General features: G+C 41.3%; 1 protein-coding gene across 3 annotated transcripts in view; it reads right to left on the bottom strand.

Annotated features, from left to right (window-relative positions):
• LOC106610024 (transmembrane protein 131-like) overlaps window positions 1–20,846 on the bottom strand; it is a 124,886-nt gene that overhangs the window by 87,887 nt on the left and 16,153 nt on the right. For all 3 annotated transcript variants that reach the window (XM_014209131.2, XM_014209134.2, XM_014209132.2), the window contains exon 3: window positions 15,968–16,008. In XM_014209131.2, coding sequence (XP_014064606.1) covers window positions 15,968–16,008 — 41 coding nt within the window. The remainder of the gene's footprint in view (window positions 1–15,967; window positions 16,009–20,846) is intronic.

Below are 20,846 nucleotides of genomic sequence, written 5' to 3'. Positions count from 1 at the left end.
TGGGTTGAGCCGGACTCCTCTCTCGCGGGATCTTTGCAGCATCGCGCGGAGGTTTCGGTCGTGCTCCTCTTTGGTTCGACCATAGACAAGGATGTCATCCACAATTGCCACAACTCCGTCGAGGCCTTCGTACACTTCGTCGATCTTTCGCTGAAACTCGTCTTGGGCTGAGATAATCCCAAAAGGCAGGCGACGGAACCTGTAGCGTCCAAACGGTGTGTTGAATGTTGTGAGCTTAGATGACTCTTCTGTGAGCTTGATAGCCCAGTAGCCTGATCTAGCGTCCATGACACTGAAGTAGTGTGCTCCCGCTAGCTTGTGTGTGATACCATCTAGCGTCGGTAAAGGGTAATGGGGCCGTTTGATAGCCTTGTTCAAGTCTCTTGGGTCGAGGCATACTCGGAGCTTGCCTGTGCGTGGTTTCTCCACCACCACTAACGCGTTTACCCAGTCGGTCGGTTCTGTAACCTTGGTGACTATGTCAGATTGCTCCATGCTCTCCAACTCTTTCTTCAGACAGGCACGGAGAGCAAGGGGAATCTTTCTCGGGGGGTAGACCACAGGGGTTGCGTCTGGGTCAAGGTGAATGGTACATTCTCCTGGGAATAATCCTATTCCTGTAAAGACATCAGCAAACTCCTCCAGTACATTTCCTGTCTCTACTGGTGCTGTTACTGATAAAACTAGCTTGATGAGGTCCATGTCTAAACATGCTTTAAGACCTAGCACTGCAGGTGCTCTAGTGTCAACAACGTAAAAAGTCCAACATCATGTCACTTTCCTTGTATTTGCATTTGAAAGTGCATGTGCCTTTTACTGGGAGCTGTTCACCACCATAACCAGTCAGTCTGCGCATGGTGGGCTGTAGCTCGCACTCAGATGTCAAGCTGCGGTACTTATTCAGAGGAATAATGTTTACTTGTGCACCAGTGTCTAGTTTGAACTTTAGCTTTGTGCCTTGTGTTCCTATCTCAATGTCAGCAAAGGCTTGCTCTGTCTCTGATATGTGACTTTTCTGTGTCACTGAATCAATAAACAGTTCATCATCATTTGACTCTTTGATTGACATTTCATCTTCACTCACTGTGTGTACTGTTTTTCCACGGTAAGCTCTGCACACTTTTGCAAAGTGATTCCATTTACCACATTTAGTACACTGTTTGCCTTTAGCTGGGCAATTTCCTTGTTCGCCATGCACTTTGTATCCACAATATCCACATGTTTTGGGGCGTTTTGAGTCTGTGTCGCTCTGTTTTGGAGTTATGTCTCTCTCCGTTCTGAAACGCTCTCTCTGGGTACCGGAGGTGTGCTTTGATGTCTGCCTGACTGCGTGCACTGCTTGTTCACGTGATGCGCTCGTGCTGCGGCGCGAAATGGTTTTCATCTGAGCCTGTGCTAGCTCGTGAGATCTGGCTATGTCGATAGCTTTGTCCAGCGTTAGCTCAGACCCAACATTCAAAAGTTTCTCTCTCACTCGCGGTGAGTGTATTCCAAATACAATACGGTCCCTGACCATCTCATCCTTGTTTGCATAATCACAGTCTTTCACAAGCAGACACAGCTCAGTCACAAACTGTTCAAAAGACTCGCTAGCTCCCTGTACTTTCTCATGGAATTTGTACCTAGCGAAAATTGTATTAATCTTCGGCACAACATATGCTTCAAAATGATCGTAGTATGTTTTCAGTACCTTTGATTCAGCCTCGGTAAGTGTCCATGTGTTGTAAATATCTCTCCTTTTTTCACCGATCCAGAGGAGCAGGTAGCTACACTTTTCCTCTTGCCTTCAGAGGACCCGTGAACATTAGCTCCACATGCTGTTTGTACTTACGCCATGCATCGGGTAAGTTTGTAGACTCCCAGTCCATTCGAGGTGAAGGAACTCCAGAAAAATCCATCTTTTAAGACCATTTACTCTGACACCATGTCTTGTTTTGTACGCTTTGTACAAATAATAAAACGCAGAACTACAGGATGTTTCTTAACATAACTCTTTATTAACTAGCTACAACTGCATGTTCGCCTATCTCCAACCACGATCAACTGAAGATGGCCTAACCGTCTGGGTGGTCTTAACCAATCACTGCACAGTAGGATACGGCGGTAAAATGCATCCAATTATAATCCAGTATGTATTCACATATGAATATTACACTTGTCTTGCGCTAATCATTTTATTCTAGTTTTCAAATAAGTGTACAAGAGAACAAACTATGTTCTGTCAATATACCTGGTAAAATAATGGTTTATAAACAACTAAAATCTGTGATATATTTTCCAAAATTATGTTCTCAGTTTCGTATTTAAATCTTAAAAATTACAATTGTTCATAGACAAACAAAATTGGATGTTCTGTCAAAGCTTAAATCTCATCAGAATACATCCATTTTTTTTGGAGGGGTGGGGAGAAAAACAAATGTCGATTTTTTTTCATGATTCCCCTTTAATGGCATACATAGCAAGTGAGGAAAGTGCTGTCTAATGTGCCGGTCTAGTTGTAACGTGTATGCTGGGAGTCGGGAAGCAAGTACAGAGAGTGAAAATGTAATAATAAATAAAACATGGAAAGAAACACGAAGAGCGTACAGACATGAAACAGAAACAATAACGCCTAGGGAAAGAACCAAATGGAGTGACATATATAGGGAAGGTATAATCAAGCAGGTGATTGAGTCCAGGTGAGTTTGATGATGCACATCACTATGGTGACAGGTGTGCGTAATAATGAGCAGCCTGACGACCTCGAGCACCGGAGGGGGAGTATACGTGACAGTACCCCCTCCCTGACGCACAGCCACAGGACGCCGACCAGAGGGATGGTCCCGAGGACCAGGAGCGGGCTGGTCGCTTCTGCAGGGGCGAGGGAGCCTGTCGAGCCGGCCGGGGATGCGGGAGCCTGACGAGCCGGCCGGGGATGCGGGAGCCTGACGAGCCGGCCGGGGATGCGGGAGCCTGACGAGCCGGCCGGGGATGCGGGAGCCTGACAAGCTCGCTGAGGCATCCTTGGTAGACTCGGCACAACCGGTATTGTAAACCTGACGAGCCAGCTGAGGCATCCCCTGTTAATCCGGGAGCGGCACCCGGACCCAACGTCACATACACTCACAAAAAAACAAAAATAACTCAGATGCTCCCCTTTGAGGCGTTAGTCGAGATGCAGGTGCAGGTGAAACGTTTAATAAAACAACATACACTGAACGAGACAACATAACAGTAGCATCTTAACAAACAGAGGATCAATAAGGCCTAGGGAAAGAACCAAAGGGAGTGACATATATAGGGAAGGTAATCAGGCAGATGATTGAGTCCAGGTGAGTCTGATGATGCGCGTACCGATGGTGACAGGTGTGCGTAATAATGAGCAGCCTGACGACCTCGAGCGCCGGAGGGAGTATACGTGACACTAGTGATGGTTCTGTTACAAATTATATACTTACTCATGATATACTTCTGCCAGGTAAGCCTAATATGCAGTTAACATTTAATTGATAAGGTTTTGACGAAAGTATTTGTCAACCCAAAAGACTTAACACATCAACTGGCTACATACGGAGTGATCAAAAAATGCACGCATCACACAGACGGGCAATATTGCTGGAAAGTAATTGGCAGACATTGTGTAAGGTTGGACTTTTAAGCCAATAGTGGCTAACAGGCATGGGATAATGTCAATGTTGCGTTGATTAGATAGTAGCTGGGAGCTTACGGTGTCTGATACTTGTGAGATTTGTTAATGACAGTTTGTGGTGGAATGCATAACAATTGCATGCACTTTCAGAATTGTTTGGCGAGCTACTGGTAGCTCGTGATCGACCTGTTGGAGACCCCTGTCATATCGTTTTGACAATATCGCAATATTATTTTTGGTGAAAGGTCAATGAGGTTGTTGCTCTGAGGAAAAAGCTGTGGCAGGGCCATCAGCGTTTGGGCGCTTGACTCTGCAATGGTGGCTGACAGCTAATATGTGATTCTGCAAAGGAGTAGGGACAGATCAAACTCGGGCATTGTTGATCACCGTACACTTTTTCGTCTGAAAGGAGGAGGGAGTCAAATCTCCCCTCTTTCTTTGAACTACCAGCATTTTAACTACCAGTATCTCAATCCACTATCCATCTGTCAACGAAAAATGAGTAATTGAGATGGGGTTAGTCAACAATGAAGCAAAAGGTTTTGTTTATGTAATAGGCTACTTGATACATATTACAAGCAAATACATGTGTTTATGGCTATGAATGTAGGCTACTAAGTTATAAAGAGGAGCTATGCAAATCTAACTTTCCCTAAAGAACTTGTAAACTGGTTTACAATGGTAAAATATTAACAAGCAAACCTTTTAGGATGACGACACACACACACGCTCCCTCACTCTCAGAAACACACAGTCAGGTGGCTTTATATAGGTCTACTGGTTGTTGAAGGAGGAGAGCTCAGAGCTGCCCTTGCACGAGGCTGTGTGTTTATTTTCAATAAAAAGCCACAGCCCCTGGCAAAATTCACCTTCTCAGCAAGCATGCTGTGTGCCCCAGACTATGTTTTGTCCACAAACACAGTGCAGAAATAAGTTATGTTTGGTTGTCATTTGATCTTGAATAAAGCAAAAAAGCAAACATTAGCGGTGACCTTATTTGAACCAGTTAACCTGACAAACATGCTTCAAGGGAAAGAGGTGAGGACCAGCCGAGAAAATTGGTCAGCTGTTCACTCTACAGCATCTCTACACCTTGTGTAGAGATGCTGTAGAGTGTATAGCATAGAGCCAGAAAGTTTCCCTAATCACGTGACCTGATCAGGAAGAACTGAAGAGGAAAAACTCCAGGCCCTATTGATAAGACATCACTTGGGTTCAGAAAACTCCTGGCCCTCAGATGCTGACACAGCAAGATGCAACAGGTTGGTAAAGTTGGTGTTACCACCATTTAATAATAACAAAACTAGCTAACAAACAAAAATCTTCCTGGCAATTGCAATATGCGCAATGCAGGAAGATAGCTGAGACTATGCATTCTATTTTTTTTTACCCAGAACCTAAAATGATGGATGTGGGTTAGGGCTGACCCCATTTAGTTGACTGGTCGATTGTTTGGTCGATAGGCTGTTGGTCAAGAGATTTTAGTCAAGCAGTAGCAAAAAAAAACAAATCCTGGTGTACAAGATACCTGTCTGATTCGAGCCTGTCTGAGTTGACTGATCCATTGTGGAAGCCGTGGGGATGGCACAGTCCATCACTCTATGACGTGCTTCTGAAATTCTATATGGTTATATTATGTTAGAACAAGGGTGCAAATAAAAATATAATTTTCTAACAAATGGCTTTCTCCTGTGTTGGATATGGGTCGCTGTCCCGGTTCAAAAACGTATCAGCGCGCAGTGGAATTGGGTGGCAGGCATATTCAATGCCCCTACAAGATAGTCTTACTAGAGGGCTACCACTACTGCAGGTTTTCATCAAGGATCTCTCAGTACTTTGCTCTGTTCATCTTTGCCTCAATCCTGACTAGTCTCCCAGTGATCATAATTTATATTTCAAATAACTCTGAAATGTTAATGTAACTGATGATGGAATTTGCCATTTTAAATCAGGATCTCTTTGTTTAGAATGGGACGGTAACCTTTCCTCCATTTCATTCCCCCATTCATCACAAGGCCGCAAAAGACCATGCAAAGATGTCTGCATCCCAAGCTGAACAGCATCTTGTGATATTCCAAAAGGTTATTCATGGACAGTGCTGCAGCTGTTATGATGAACTAAGGATGGTGTTTGTTTTTGTCATCTTCAGGCAGGAACCAGTATCCAGGAGCACCTTGATGTGATTGACCTGAGCCGCCAACCATATCTTATTGCAGTCGGGACCAGGAAGAGCAGCATCCATGCTTACTTTATCATCCTGGACAAGCGAGCCTTACTTCATCATCCTGGACAAGCGAGCCTTGCAAGTCAACGAGCGCTCTTGGTGCCTTCGATGAGCTTTTCAAAGACTCACTTTGCTTTTGGTACTGCTTACAATACAAGGCTGCGCAACATGTGCACCTTCATACACACAACTGTATACAACCTAGACATTGGGAAGGTTAAGGTGACTCCAAGGGTTGCTGAGCTCAAAGCTAGACTCCTGCACTAATGCAGATTAATTTATGATGATATGTTTTGTTTGCCATGCTAGTCATGGAAGTACCAACTTGCTCATGAGGCATTTCAAGTTGATGCATGGAATGTGCCCTTGTAGAACTCAGACTAAAATGTGGTCAAGCAGATTGTTGTCGTGTATTTGACAGTCTTGTAGCCAATGAGATAAGCTTTCCAGGGATATGCAGTTGACCTGGGTGGGACAAAGCAAGGCGTAAAATCTTGTGTGTAATGCAAACTATTGCTACCTGGCTCAAGAGACGAGACTCACCGAGCACACTACATTACATTGTAAACAGATTTCATTGCTTTAGCATAAACGATGGCTTCTCAAAGGTGAAAAAATAATTACTAAGAATATCGAACAGGAACCTAAAAAAAGGCAGCTATGAATAAGTATTTAGTTTCTATTTTTTTATTTAACTAGGAAAGTCAGTTAAAAACAGATTCCCATTTACAATGATTGCCTACACCGGCCAAGCCCAGACAACGCTGGGCCAATTGTGCGCCTCCCTATGAGACTCCCAATCATGGCCGGTTGTGATACAGCCTGGATTCGAACTATGGTGTTTGTAGTGACGCCTTTAGCACAGATGCATTGCCTTAGACCGCTGCGCTACTGGTATACCAACAAACTCTTCCATGGAAGAAGCAGTTCAAGAGATACAAGGTCAAACTAAAGTGAACCCTCTTACATGTGAACTCAGCAAAAAAAGAAAATGTCCCTTTTTCAGGACTCTGTCTTTCAAAGATAATTCGTAAAAATCCAAATAACTTCCCAGATCTTCATTGTAAAGGGTTTAAACACTGTTTCCCATGCTTGTTCAATGAACCATAAACAATTAATGAACATGCACCTGTGGAACGGTCGTTAAAACGCTTACAGACGGTAGGCAATTAAGGTCACAGTTATGAAAACTTCGGACACTAAAGAGGCCTTTCTACTGACTCTGAAAAACACCAAAAGAAAGATGCCCAGGGTCCCTGCTCATCTGCGTAAACGTGCCTTAGGCATGCTGCAAGGAGGCATGAGGACTGTAGATGTTGCCAGGGCAATACATTTCAATGTCTGTACTGTGAGATACCTAAGACAGTGCTACAGGAAGACAGGACAGACAGCTGATCGTCCTCGCAGTGGCAGACCACGTGTAACAACACCTGCACAGGATCGGTACATCTGAACATCACACCTGCGGGACAGGTACAGGATGGCAACAATGAGCGTTACATCGAGGCCTGTACTCTGAAGCGTGATCGATTTGGAGTTGGAGGGTCCGTCATGGTCTTGGGCGGTGTGTCACAGCATTATCGGACTGAGCTTGTTGTCATTGCAGGCAATCTCAACTCTGTGTGTTCCAGGGAAGACATCCTCCTCCCTCATGTGGTACCCTTTCTGCAGGCTCATCCTGGCATGACAATGCCACTAGCCATACTGCTCATTCTGTGCGTGATTTCCTGCAAGACAGGGATGTCAGTGTTCTGCCATGGCCACCGAAGAGCCCAGATCTCAATCCCATTGAGCACGTCTGGGACCTGTTGGATCGGAGGGGGAGGGCTAGGGCCATTCCCCCCAGAAATGTCCTTGAACCTGCAGGTGCCTTGGTGGAAGAGTGGGGTAACATCTCACAGCAAGAACTGGCAAATCTGGTGCAGTCCATGAGGAGATGCACTGCAGTACTTAATGCTGCTGGTGGCCACACAAGATACTGACTGTTACCTTAGATTTTTACCCCCCCCCCCCCCCCATGTTCAGGGACACATTATTCCATATGTTAGTCACATGTCTGTGGAACCTGTTCAGTTTGTCTCGGTTGTTGAATCTTGTTATGTTCATACAAATATTTACACATGTTAAGTTTGCTGAAAATATACTCACTTGACAGTGAGAACATTTCTTTTTCTGCTGAGTTTATATCTTGAAAAGACACAGAAACTGTCAAAAATCCAACATTCTTTTCAGGATTTTGAAAATCCTTTCACATGGTTGAATTTGGTATCAAAACAAAGTGCTTATTTCACACAAAAATGAGGAACAGTTCAACCAGTTGAAGTCATTGGTGTTAGATTTGACAATAGAACAAAACTACTGGAACTTATGATCAAATAGTCATAACTGATCAATTTTCTTACGTTCCAATTCTCGAGACATTGCAGTCAAATTTGAAGAACCCAAACAAGTGGCATGTTTAACTCAGGGCACAATTTTAAAGATGGACTATAAATTAATAGACATCCTCTCTTTTCTAATAAAGAAAAATGCATTGCAAATTCAACTCTTATGATGACTTTGAGACTGCTAATCCATTGGGATCAAAAAAGGGTATTCACAAGTTGGGAGGTATATACTTTACTTTGAGAAATTTTACCGCAAAGTTTAATTACATTTTGGTAAATATTCACTCATGCACTCTTCAACACCCAGGACCTTAAAAGTTATGGATTTGATTCCATTCTTGAGCCAATAGTAAGCGATTTGAAAGTGCTTGAGACTGAGGGTATTGAAGTTCCCTAATCTTGGTATAGATTGCCTGTTTGGTTTTGTGGAATCATTTAGTGCTCGTTATTGTTTCCGTTTTTGCCTCACTGAGAAAGTGGAATTTCAAACTGTGTTCTCTGAGCATGACCCAAGAGTGACTTTACGAACAAAACACATGCACTCAGACCATTGTCAAACCCAACACTACCTCATGTGTACGGTGTAAAGCATGCTTGCTTATTTAACTCTGCAGTACTTCAATACTACAGACAATTTTTCTGTTGATATAATGCATGACATTTTAGGAGTTGCACAATGAGGTAAAACTTGTGTTACACTATATACAAGCCAACTTTGACTGCTAAAGATGTGGATGGTAGAGTTCATTCATTTAACTATGGCTACACAGAGAAGAGGAATCGTCCACCTGCAGTCAAATTGGATGATGGGAGCAATGATTTGGGTCTAAATGCTATTCAGTCTTGGTGTCTCTGCAATTTGCCATTGATATTTGGTGATCTGGTACAGAAAGATGATAAATACTGGCAGCTGCTCCTGTTACTACTACAAATTGTAAATATTGTGTTCTCTCTTATACTAAGAGGGCATGACTATCCATCTGAAGCACTTAATTGCTGAACATCATAGGCTTTTCAAGTATTTGTTTCCTGATAGAAATCTGTTACCGAAACACCACTTCATGATACATTATCCTCGTTGTATAAGGAATATTGGGCCCATTCTTCACTCGGGGTGCATGCGCTACGAGGCAAAACATTTCTTCATGAAGTAACTGAAGAGTTTTAAGAATGTCACTATGACCTTAGCCAAGAAACACCAAAATTACATGGCATATAATTGGGAAACTTTCAGCCAGGATAGACTATCTTTAGGTCCAAGAAAGATGTCAGGGCTCAATGACCTGAAAGAAGGTCATGACATTGCTGCAAAGTTGAATGTCTGAGTGCACGCAAATGTTTAGTCAGTTAAATGGGTAAAGCACCATGGTACAGACTATCGTCTTGATTTGGTCATATGTGGTGAAGGACTCATTGAAATGCCAGTATTTTACAAAATTAAGGCTATTGTTCTTGGTTGGGTCAGCCCTTGAAACCTTATGTTTTGATGATCATTTGCATGCATTTAAAGTTGTTTTGAAGTGAACTCCACCATGCAAGGTATTTCATGTAAATGACATCATGTACCACAAACCTTTTGCTCATGTCATATGGAGCAAGGTATGCTTTTGACTACATTCTACTGCCACTTGATAACAGTTTAAGCCAGGGCTGAGACTTATGGTTTGGTCATAATAAACATTTGATGTTGAAACAGCTTTGCTTGAGTTTGTTAAATTCCAAATGCTTTTACAAAATATAATTTCCATTTACATGGGGGAAGAGTAAATAAATTAACACTCTAGAGTAAACACTTTTACTCTAATTGCAGTCAACTTGAATCAACACTAGTGAGTGTCACTATAAACACTGTGTTGATGACCTCTTAGTGTTAAATTTGAACAACACCGGCCAGTGTAGTGTTAACTTTTTGCACTCCTCGGTGTTAAATCAACACTAGAAATGTAACACTTTGATCAGTGTACTTTTTACTCTGTGTAGAGTGTGACCATACGTACTCGCTGACAGTGTTAAAATTGAACACTTACATTTACTGTGTAGATAAATATTCCTCTCGTGGCGCATTCATGTTATAAGTGCCATAGGGAGGGAAACATTAGCATTCTGACAAGCAGTCAATGCACAACAATTCTTGCAATCGCGAAAAACAGCAGTTTTAATGGCTTTGTTAAAAAAAGGGGAATGCCAGCTTTCCATTTGTACTTTATTTATTTCTCAACTCATAAATATGCGCGAACTGCGCCATTTTAAACCCAGGTTTTTTAACATAAGCATGGTTAAGCACCGCTCCACAATTCGCAGTGAGTGCATAGGGGAGAGTGGGGCTAAATGTATCACCGGTCAATTGTAGGGTGACTTGGGGTACAATGCCTCTATACCTTAAAATAATTTATTTTGAATGACTTGAATTGTGATGAGACATAATATTTTTGGTTGAGGGAAAAGTTGTGATATGAAGCGGTTTCTGTGAGAAGTACAGGCTTTTTACCCCAGGTGGCGAGTTACCCAAAGTTACCCTAACAGGTAGGCCTACATTATATTCAGTGTTAATGCAAGTTTTTGGGACATACAATTCATAAACATGATAATAACTAGTTAAAAGATCACATTTGAGATTTGGCTAATGATTAGTCCAATAGGGTAAATTCAGATAGGCAACCCCATGCTTCAGACTATTTATAGCATACCTGATAATATGGACCATGCATATACTGTACATGGCCCAATATGTTAAAATAATTTTACCAATGTGTTATTCGGCTAATTTCTGGGAGGGGGAAATTCTATCTTAAATACCTTATTTTAATTCATTTTGGGGTAGAATGTCCTTCACCAGAACTGATCTCCTCAGTCCTTCTACATACAAATTATACCTATAGACTAGAGGTCGACCGATTATGATTTTTCAACACCGATACCGATTATTGGCGGCCCAAAAAGGCCGCTGCCGATTAATCGGCCGATTTATTTGTAATAATGACAATTACAACAATACTGAATGAACACTTATTTTAACTTAATATAATACATCAATAAAATCAATTTAGCCTCAAATAAATAATGAAACATGTTCAATTTGGTTTAAATAATACAAAAACAAAGTGTTGGAGAAGAAAGTAAAAGTGCAATATGTGCCATGTAAGAAAGCTAACGTTTAAGTTCCTTGCTCAGAACATGAGAACATATGAAAGCTGGTGGTTCCTTTTAACATGAGTCTTCAATATTCACAGTTAAGAAGCTTTAGGTTGTAGTTATTATAGGACTATTTCTCTCTATACGATTTGTATTTCATATACCTTTGACTATTGGATGTTCTTATAGGCACTTTAGTATTGCCAGTGTAACAGTATAGCTTCCGCCCCTCTCCTCGCTCCTACCTGGGCTCAAACCAGGAACACATCGACAACAGCCACCCTCGAAGCAGCGTTACCCATGCAGAGCAAGGGGAAACAACTACTCCAAGTCTCAGAGTGAGTGACGTTTGAAACGCTATTAGCGCGCACCCGGCTAACTAGCTAGCCATTTCACATCGGTTACACCAGCCTAATCTTGGGAGTTGATAGGCTTGAAGTCATAAACAGCGCAATGCATTGCAAAGGGCTGCTGGCAAAACGCACAAAAGTGCTATTTTGAATGAACGCTTACGAGCCTGCTGGTGCCTACCATCGCACAGTCAAACTGCTCTATCAAATCATAGACTTAATTATAACATAATAACACACAGAAACACGAGCCTTAGGTCATTAATATGGTCGAATCCGGAAACTATCACGTTTATTCTTTCAGTGAAATACGGAACCGTTCCGTATTTTACCTAACGGGTGGCATCCATAAGTCTAAATGTTCCTGTTAACATTGGAGGTTGTGCAATGTATGTCATAATTACGTAAAATTCTGGAAAATTAGTTTGCAATGATCCAGGCGGCCCAAACAGTTGCATATACCCTGATTCTGCGTGCAAGGAACTCAAGAGAACTGACACAATTTCACCTGGTTAATATTGCGTGCTAACCTGGATTTCTTTTAGCTGAATATGCAGGTTTAAAAAGATATACTTCTGTGTATTGATTTTAAGAAAGGCATTGATGTTTATGGTTAGGTACAGTCGTGCAACGATTGTGCTTTTTTTTCGCAAAAGCGCTTTTGTTAAATCATCCCTCGTTTGGCGAAGTCGGCTGTCTTTGTTAGGAAGAAATAGTCTTCACACTGTTCGCAACGAGCCAGGCGGCCCAAACTGCTGCATATACCCTGACTCTGTTTGCAAGAGAAGTGACACATTTTCCCTAGTTAAAAGAAATTCATGTTAGCAGGCAATGTTAACTAAATATGCAGGTTTAAAAATATATACTTGTGTATTGATTTAAGAAAGGCATTGATGTTTATGGTTAGGTACACGTCGGAGCAAAGACAGTCCTTTTTCGCGAATGCGCACCACATCGATTATATGCAACGCAGGACTGGCTAGATAAACTAGTAATATCATCAACCATGTGTAGTTAATTAATGATTATGATTGATTGATTGTTTTTTATAAGATAAGTTTAATGCTAGCTAGCAACTTACCTTGGCTTCTTACTGCATTCGCGTAACAGGCAGGCTCCTCGTGGAGTGCAACGTAAAGCAGGTGGTTAGAGCGTTGGACTAGTTACCCATAAGGTTGCATCCCCAAGCTGACAAAGTAAAAATCTGTCGTTCTGCCCCTGAACAAGGCAGTTAACCCACCGATCCTAGGCCGTCATTGAAAATAAGAATGTGTTCTTAACTGACTTGCCTAGTTAAATAAAAGGTAAAAATAAATAAATACATTAAAAAAAATATAAAAAAATTGTGGCCAAAAATACCGATTACCGATTGTTATGAAAACTTGAAATCGGCCCTAATTTAATCGGCCATTCCGATTAATCGGTCGACCTCTACTATAGACCGATAAGCATGACGGTCAAATGTATTTACATCGACTGATTAGTCCATCAATGAATAAAAAGCATCATCTTGCAATGGGATTTTTTTTCTCCCAGGCATTTTGGCCGGCAACAGTTTTATCTATGAGCTTTTCATTACAATTTTTGGGGCAAAACCCGGCAATTGTTTGTTAACGCAAACCCTGACACACACACACACACACACACACACACACACACACACACACACACACAACAAGGTCATTGGCCCCTGTCCCACTGCCCCCATCTCCAGCCTGTTCTCCAGGTGGGAGAAGAGTGATGGCACTTTGTGTCAAGAGGTACAATAATCCAGGCCCTGGAGCCTTCGGTCCCGGAGGGGATTCAACCAGCCCTACCTGTCCCCATTTACCTATCACTTCTCTGGGCTCAGAGACACTTCCACACTGGGTCTAGAGGGATTGTGCCTGAGGAAATCAATCAACAGCTATTTGAAGCTAAAATCAATGGTGCATCCAGTTAGCTCATATTAGCTACTGATAGGGAGATTGTAGGAAGTCATTAGATGGGCATTTTGCCAGTGGTGGAAAAAGTACTCAATTGTCATATTAAAAATAAAAAGATACCTTAATAGAAAATGACTCAAGTAAAAGTGAAAGTCACCCAGTAAAATACTACTTGAGTAAAAGTCTAAAAGTATTTGGTTTTAAATATACTTAAAAAGTATAAAAAGTAAATGGAATTGCTAAAATGTACTTGCGTATCAATAGTAAAAATATAAACCACTTGAAATTCCTTACATTAACAAACCACAATTTTTTACAAACGAAGCATTTGTGTTCATCCTTCAGATCAGAGGCAGTAGGGATGACCAGGGATATTCTCTTGATGAGTGTGTGAATTGGACCATTTTCCTGTCAAAATGTAATGAGTACTTTTGGGTGTCAGGAAAAATGTATAGAGTAAAAAGCATATTATTTTCTTTAGGAATGTAGTGAAGTAAAAGTAAAGTACAGATACTCCAAAAAACCACTTTAGTAGTTCAAAGTATTTTTACTTAAGTACTTTACACCACTGCATTTTGCTACCATTGCGCTGAGGAGCGCAGCACTGTTTAGCATAAAATTCAATTTAGTGTTGTTGAATGTTAGCCCTGTCCAAGGAATCAACACCTTCCCAGTGTGTTTGTACTGGGGGACATTTTTAGCAACTGCCTAAGTTGTAGGCTAGGTTAGCTACGTGTTAGCTGGTAAGGCTCCAGAGTGGTGCAGCAGTCTAAGGCACTGCTCTCAGTGCAAGAGGCGTCACTACAGTCCCTGGTTCGAATCCAGGCTGTATCACATCCGGCCGTGATTGGGAGCCCCGTAGGGCAGCGCACAATTGGCCCAGCGTCGTCCAGGTTTGGCCGGGGTAGGCAGTCATTGTAAATAACAATTTGTTCTTAACTGACTTGCCTAGTTAAATAAAGGTTAAATAAAAAATAAATCAAATGCCATACAAAACATAATTCATTTTAGGGCGTTGTGAGCAAGCAACTGGAGTCACTTACAGTGCCACAGTGACAAGTTGAGTACACACAGGAGACTCAGGGCTCTGTTTCTTGACTGTCAGGGGGCTTTTATAAGAAGCTGACACTAACAAGCAGTACGCAGCTTGCCAGCAGTGGCTGCCATGACAATCCCAGCTATATGTTAGATCAGAAAGAACTTTAGAAGAAGAATTTTGATAGCAAAAGAAGTCCCAGTTCAGACTTGTCGTCAACTCTTGTAATGTCATTCTCTAGTCACTAGTGCTATGGCTAACCAGAAAACACAAAAGAATAGGCCTATATTAACAGTATCAATGTGCTTGAATGTGGAACGTTACTTAGGAGACTAGTCCCTGTCCTCACTCCTTCAGTCATTGCCAAGCCAATTCATTTTGTTATCTTAAACGCAGCACCAGGGTCAACACTTCAAATGAGCTATTGGCATCTATGCTTCCAGTCTTTCATGTAACAAGAACACATTTAATTGCCTTCAAGATGTATTGCATATCAACGTTCTATTCGATAAGGAGACACTGCCCATTCTGGAGTGAAACATAAAAGTCTGGTCAGATGGACCTCTACTGCATTTTCTTTAAAGGAGTACTAAAATGTGTCTGGAATGCAGTACTGTGCCGCTCTTTCGCTCTCTCCCCCCTCTCCCACTCGTGTTCACGCCCCCACACTCATACCGACATAAACCCCACACCATATTGAAAAGGCCCCAATAAGGGCCTCTTAGAACCCCCTCTGAAACTCAAGTGTCTAACAACATATAGGCTAGGCATAGCCTTCAGTACACAATGAATAAATGCACACAACATAGACAATTTCTATGAATACATACACACAATATAAATGCATCGGAATACATGTAGGCTACACATTACAGTATGTGTGTGTGACAAGTCAAAATGATGCATGATTTAACCACACAAATCTTATCCCACTCTGCACACCAGCCCCGCTTTTCTGTCTTCCGCCCACTTTGGTTCTCTCATCTGAAAGATGCACACCTGTCATAATCTGAGCTTCGATTAAACTGCATACTGCTGCAGTGGTTTGTTTCCATAATCCTAATTTAACTATTTCTACATTTTAATATTCTGTTCTTCATTCTCGCTGTCAGTGGACTGTTCTCTCCACTCAGGGAGCAAATCCTTTCTGATCATGGCGGGATATTATTTCTCTGCAATTTTTCTCACCTATGATTGTTGTGGTGTGAGTGAAACAAATGAGTAACATATAACAAGGATCTTGGTTTCTGGTCACCAAGGGATATCAGGGATTAGAAGATCTTACCTCTCTTCCAGTGGAAGACTGTCTTTGCTGCGCTCTTCCACCTACGTAGACAAGCAAACAAAGCAACTAAATTACAAAACAACAACTACATCAAGACATAGCAGGTTAAAGAATGTATATTTGTCTTGTAATTACAGTTCAGCCTAATCGTTTCTATATTGAATCATTGTATTATAGTGCAAATTTATATTTCAGTGCATTAGTAGTATGTCAGTATTTGATAATGAATAAACAATGGACAAAAATAATGAATCAAGTGTGTTCGGCTTACATAAACCCAAATGTATCAACAAATTAGCTGCCGTCTATGTTTGTACTTTTTAAAACATTTCCGTTTTGGATAAAAGGAATTCCGTATGAAAAAAGACATCAAAATGACCAGCTTTCTAAATGCGCCTAAGGTGAATGGTGGCCCGTTATGACAACACTGACGCTCAAAGCAGGTAGATGGGTACATTATGTACTTATGTAAAAACCCAACGATAAAGCCTTGCGTTCCTATTTTATTTTTTTGTGCTGGTGACAGTAGTTGCACTTGATTCAGCAGCCCTAGCGCCGGGAAGGCAAAGATAGAACTCTGCCTACCCGGCAGGCACAGAGAGCAAATCAAGTGCAGCTATAGACCTACTGCTGGCCAATCAGATAGCTCAGATCAACGTGTCTGCAGTTTCCTCGCACCATAGACTGTAAAAAGAAGCCTCTGACAGCAAAGTTGATAATGTGAGATTTCAAAAAAACGACTAGAGAGACTCAACGAATACCGCTAAGAGCTGCTGTTTTTGAGTAAGTCGATGTTTAAGTTGTTATTCAGCACTGTCAACACTGTTCTACAGTTTCATAAGCCATAAAATGCTAGCCTACAACCAGCACTGCAGCTGCAATGAATAACTATAGCAAAGTTTTTCGATAAGTTTATTATTATTTGCTTGTGTCTTTTTTAATATTGAGGAACATTTCACTTTCTCTGGTCATAGGACTAACAACATGAATTGGTGCGTGATGCAGAAGTAATGCAGTGCGACTTCAGTTTGTTTTGCTATCAGCTGGAAGACTGTTTCCCGTTTTCTCAGCGGAGAGATGGTGAGTCGGGTGACAGGCAGCCTCACCGATGCTCCCTCCCTCCCTCAGACTGACCATCAGATGCAGGCTATCAGTCCAGTAAATACAAAGATCCATATGCAACAAAAAGCTGATTTCTTTCAAATGTTGTGCACAAATTTGTTTACATCGCTTAGCCAAGATAATCCATCCACCCAACAGGTGTGGCATATCAAGAAGCTGATTTAACAGCACAATAATTACACAGGTGCACCTTGTGCTGGGGCAATAAAAGGCCACTTTAAAATGTGCAGTTGTGTCACAACACAATGCTGCAGATGTCTCGTGTTTTGAGAGAGCATGCAATTGGCATGCTGACTGCAGGAATGTCCACCAGAGCTGTTGTCAGAGAATTGAATGTTCATTTCTCTAACATATAGGCTTATGTTTTAGAGAATTTGGCAGTACGTCCAACTGGCCTCACAACCGTAGATCACGTGTAACCACGCCAGCCCAGGAACTCCACAACTGGCCTCCTCACCTGCGAGATCGTCTGAGGGGTGGGGGGGCCGTTAGACAAATACTTCTCATCACAACCCCTGTAATAAAGCCATTTTGTGGGGAAAACCCCATTCTGGTTGGCTGGAACTGGCTCCCCAGTATATTACCAGTGTGATCATATAGCTAATATTTTGAAGTATAATTTCAAATAAGTCTGAGGAACAGCATTGGCAGGGCAATCCAAGTGTAGCCAATATGCAGTGATAATATATTGGGTCTATAGCCTACTGCAGAAACCTAATTGCTACAGAATAGTTTTGAATTGGTTAATGTTGCATAGGCGTATGTTTTTTAAGTTTAAAAGCTATAAAAACAAAAGAGAGTCTCACACTTCATATGTATAACCTCCCAGTAATTTATTGGGTAAAAAAATGCCAGTCCTGTTTGTTTTAAAAAAAAATCTAGGGCGCAAGCATTTTGTCTTGAAAAGATAATGTCGACATTTGGGAAAGGCTCCAAAGCTGACTGGTTATGGAGTAGCCTACGTTATGGGACCATACTTGTTTAAATGTCAAAATGACACTCAGATTTTTGCAGCAAGACCAGGTGTGCGCAAGAGGTCATAGATGACTATTGTATGTCCACCTGATGCAAATCTTGTGTGTGCAAGGGCATTGTGTTGATTGACAGGCCCTGTCCTGACACTACCCATAGTCCCTATATCTCTAGACAATGAGTAGATCTAAAAGGATAGGTATATGCCATATATACAATGAGTATACCAAACATTAGGAACACCGTTGGGGCATGGACTCTACAAGGTGTCGAAAGCGTTCCACAGGGATACTTGTCCCATGTTAACTCCAATGCTTCCCACAGTTGTGTCAAGTTGGCTGGATGCCTTTTGGGTGGTGGACCATTCTTGATACACACGGGAAACTGTTGAGCATGAAAAACCCAGCAGCGTTGCAGTTCTTGACACAAACTGGTGAACCTGGCACCTACTAACCATACCCTGTTAAAAGGCACTAAAATATTTCGTCTTGCCCATTCATCCTCAAATGGCACATATACACAATTCATGCCTCAAGGCTTAACAATTATTCTTTAACCCGTCTTCTCCCCTTCATCTACACTGATTGAAGTGGATTTAACAAGTGACATCAATAAAGGATCATAGCTTTCACCTGCTCAGTCTATTCCATGGAAAGAGCAGGTGTTATGTTTTGTACACTCAGTGTATATGGTAAAAATAACACATTTCATCATGCTTATCAGAGGGAAAGGAGAAGGTACTTCCATAGTGCTTATAGGCCAACCTATGTAATTATTTCGTATCTAGGCTACATGCATGCCTAGGGGTCACTAATTGAAAGCGTTGACCAGGCAATCAAATCAAATTGTATTTGTCACATGCGCCAGTGTAGACCTTAACGTGAAATGCTTACTTAAAAAACCCTTAACCAACAATGCAGTTCAAGAAGAGTTAAGAAAATATTTACTAAATATACTAAAGTAGAAAATGAACTAAAAAGTAACAGTAACAATGCTATAAAACGGGGTACCGGTGCCGAGTTAATGTGCGGGGGTACAGTTTAGTCGAGGTAATTGGTACATGTAGGTAGGGGTAAAGTGACTACAGCAGAGTAAAAACAAAGGGGGGGTCTTGTCAACCAAGACACAAAACTGTGATAAAGTACCAATCTACACTGAACAAAAATATAAATGCAAGTGGGTTGGTTGAAATAAAAGAGGCCAGAAATTTTCCATACGCACAAAAAGCTTATTTCTCTCAAATTTAGTACACAAATTTGTTTACATCCCTGTTAGTGAGCATTTCTTCTTTCCCAAGATAATCCATCCACATGTCAGGCATATCAAGAAGCTGATTAAAAATCATGATCATTACACAGGTGTACCTTGTGCTGGGGCCAATCAAACGCCACTAAAATAAGCAGGTTTTTCACACAATGCTGACTGCAGGAATGTTCCATGAGCTGTTGCTAAAGAATTGAATATTCGTTTTAGAGAATTTGGCAGTATGTCCAACCGGCCTCACAACCGCAGACCACATGTATGGCGTTGTGTGGGCGAACGGTTTGCTGATGTCAACGTTGTGAACAAGTGGATGTATATCTGTATTCCCAGTCATGTGAAATAGATTATGGCCTAATTAATTTATTTCAAGTGACTGATTTCCTTATATGAACTGTAACTTAGTAAAGTCTTTGAAATTGTTGCTTTTTTGTTCAGTATAGTTGAAGGGCAGGGTGCTTTAGTGTATGCATATCGGCCTAGTCACTCATGGATCAAACTCAATTTAAACATTTTACAAAGCATGGGAATTGTGATATATTGTTTTTGGGGCTGTGTTCACACAGGCAACCCAATTCTGAGCTTTTTTCCACTAATTGGTCTTTTGACCAATCAAACCATATCTTTTTAAGTCAGATCTTTTTCAGAGGTGATTCGGCAAAAGACCAATTGTGGAGAGAAGAAAAAAATTAATCAGAATTGGGCTGCTTATCTAAACACAGCCAAAGAGACAGACCTAGTTGACTCATCTTTAACTGTGATGTTACGACAATTCCAACGGAAGTCTTAGGCTATCAGCGCATTTAGGCATAAAAGCTATCATGGAAACAGGTGTATTTCCTTCCCATTAAGACAAGATCTTACAACAGATAATAAGTTGTTCCATGAAATGTGCATTTTGCGCCCGTTTGACATTTTAAGTAGAAATTGTTGAATTTAAGCCTGTTATATTAAAATGAAGTTCCCTTTAATATAGACATGGAGAATTGAATAAATCAGACTTGCAATCCGTGCACCCCTTGCAGTCCGCATACTAACACATGCACTCTACACACAAGTACATATGGATTGTGTGTTGTAGATATGTGGTAGTAGAGTAGTGGCCCGAGGACAGACACACACACACACACACACACACACACACACACACACACACACACGTTGTAAAATGTAATATGTTTAATTGTACAACGGTTGGGTCTAATCCTAAATGCTGATTGGTTAAAACCGCATTCCAGACAGTGTCTATTCCACAAGTTACCACCGGCTAAATCTATGACGTTAAAATACCTACCTGTTTTTTTGGGCTGTGTTCACACAGACAACCCAACTCTATTCCATTTGATTGTGCAATCAACTGTCTCATCAGCCCAGCAAGGCAATTTATAAACTTGATCTCCACTACATCTCACATTTCATTTAGACTAACAGGCTGACTACGCAAAATAAATTTAGAAATCTATATTATTCAATTATTGCACCCATACACTCGTCTGCATTGCCAAGGGTTAAAATAGAAGTCAGT

Source organism: Salmo salar, chromosome ssa08 (genome assembly GCF_905237065.1).
Source record: "Salmo salar chromosome ssa08, Ssal_v3.1, whole genome shotgun sequence".
NCBI classification, from domain to species: Eukaryota; Metazoa; Chordata; class Actinopteri; order Salmoniformes; family Salmonidae; genus Salmo; species Salmo salar.
The sequence above is the reverse complement of the archived record's forward strand: the minus strand, read 5'-3'. Positions and strand labels throughout refer to the sequence as shown.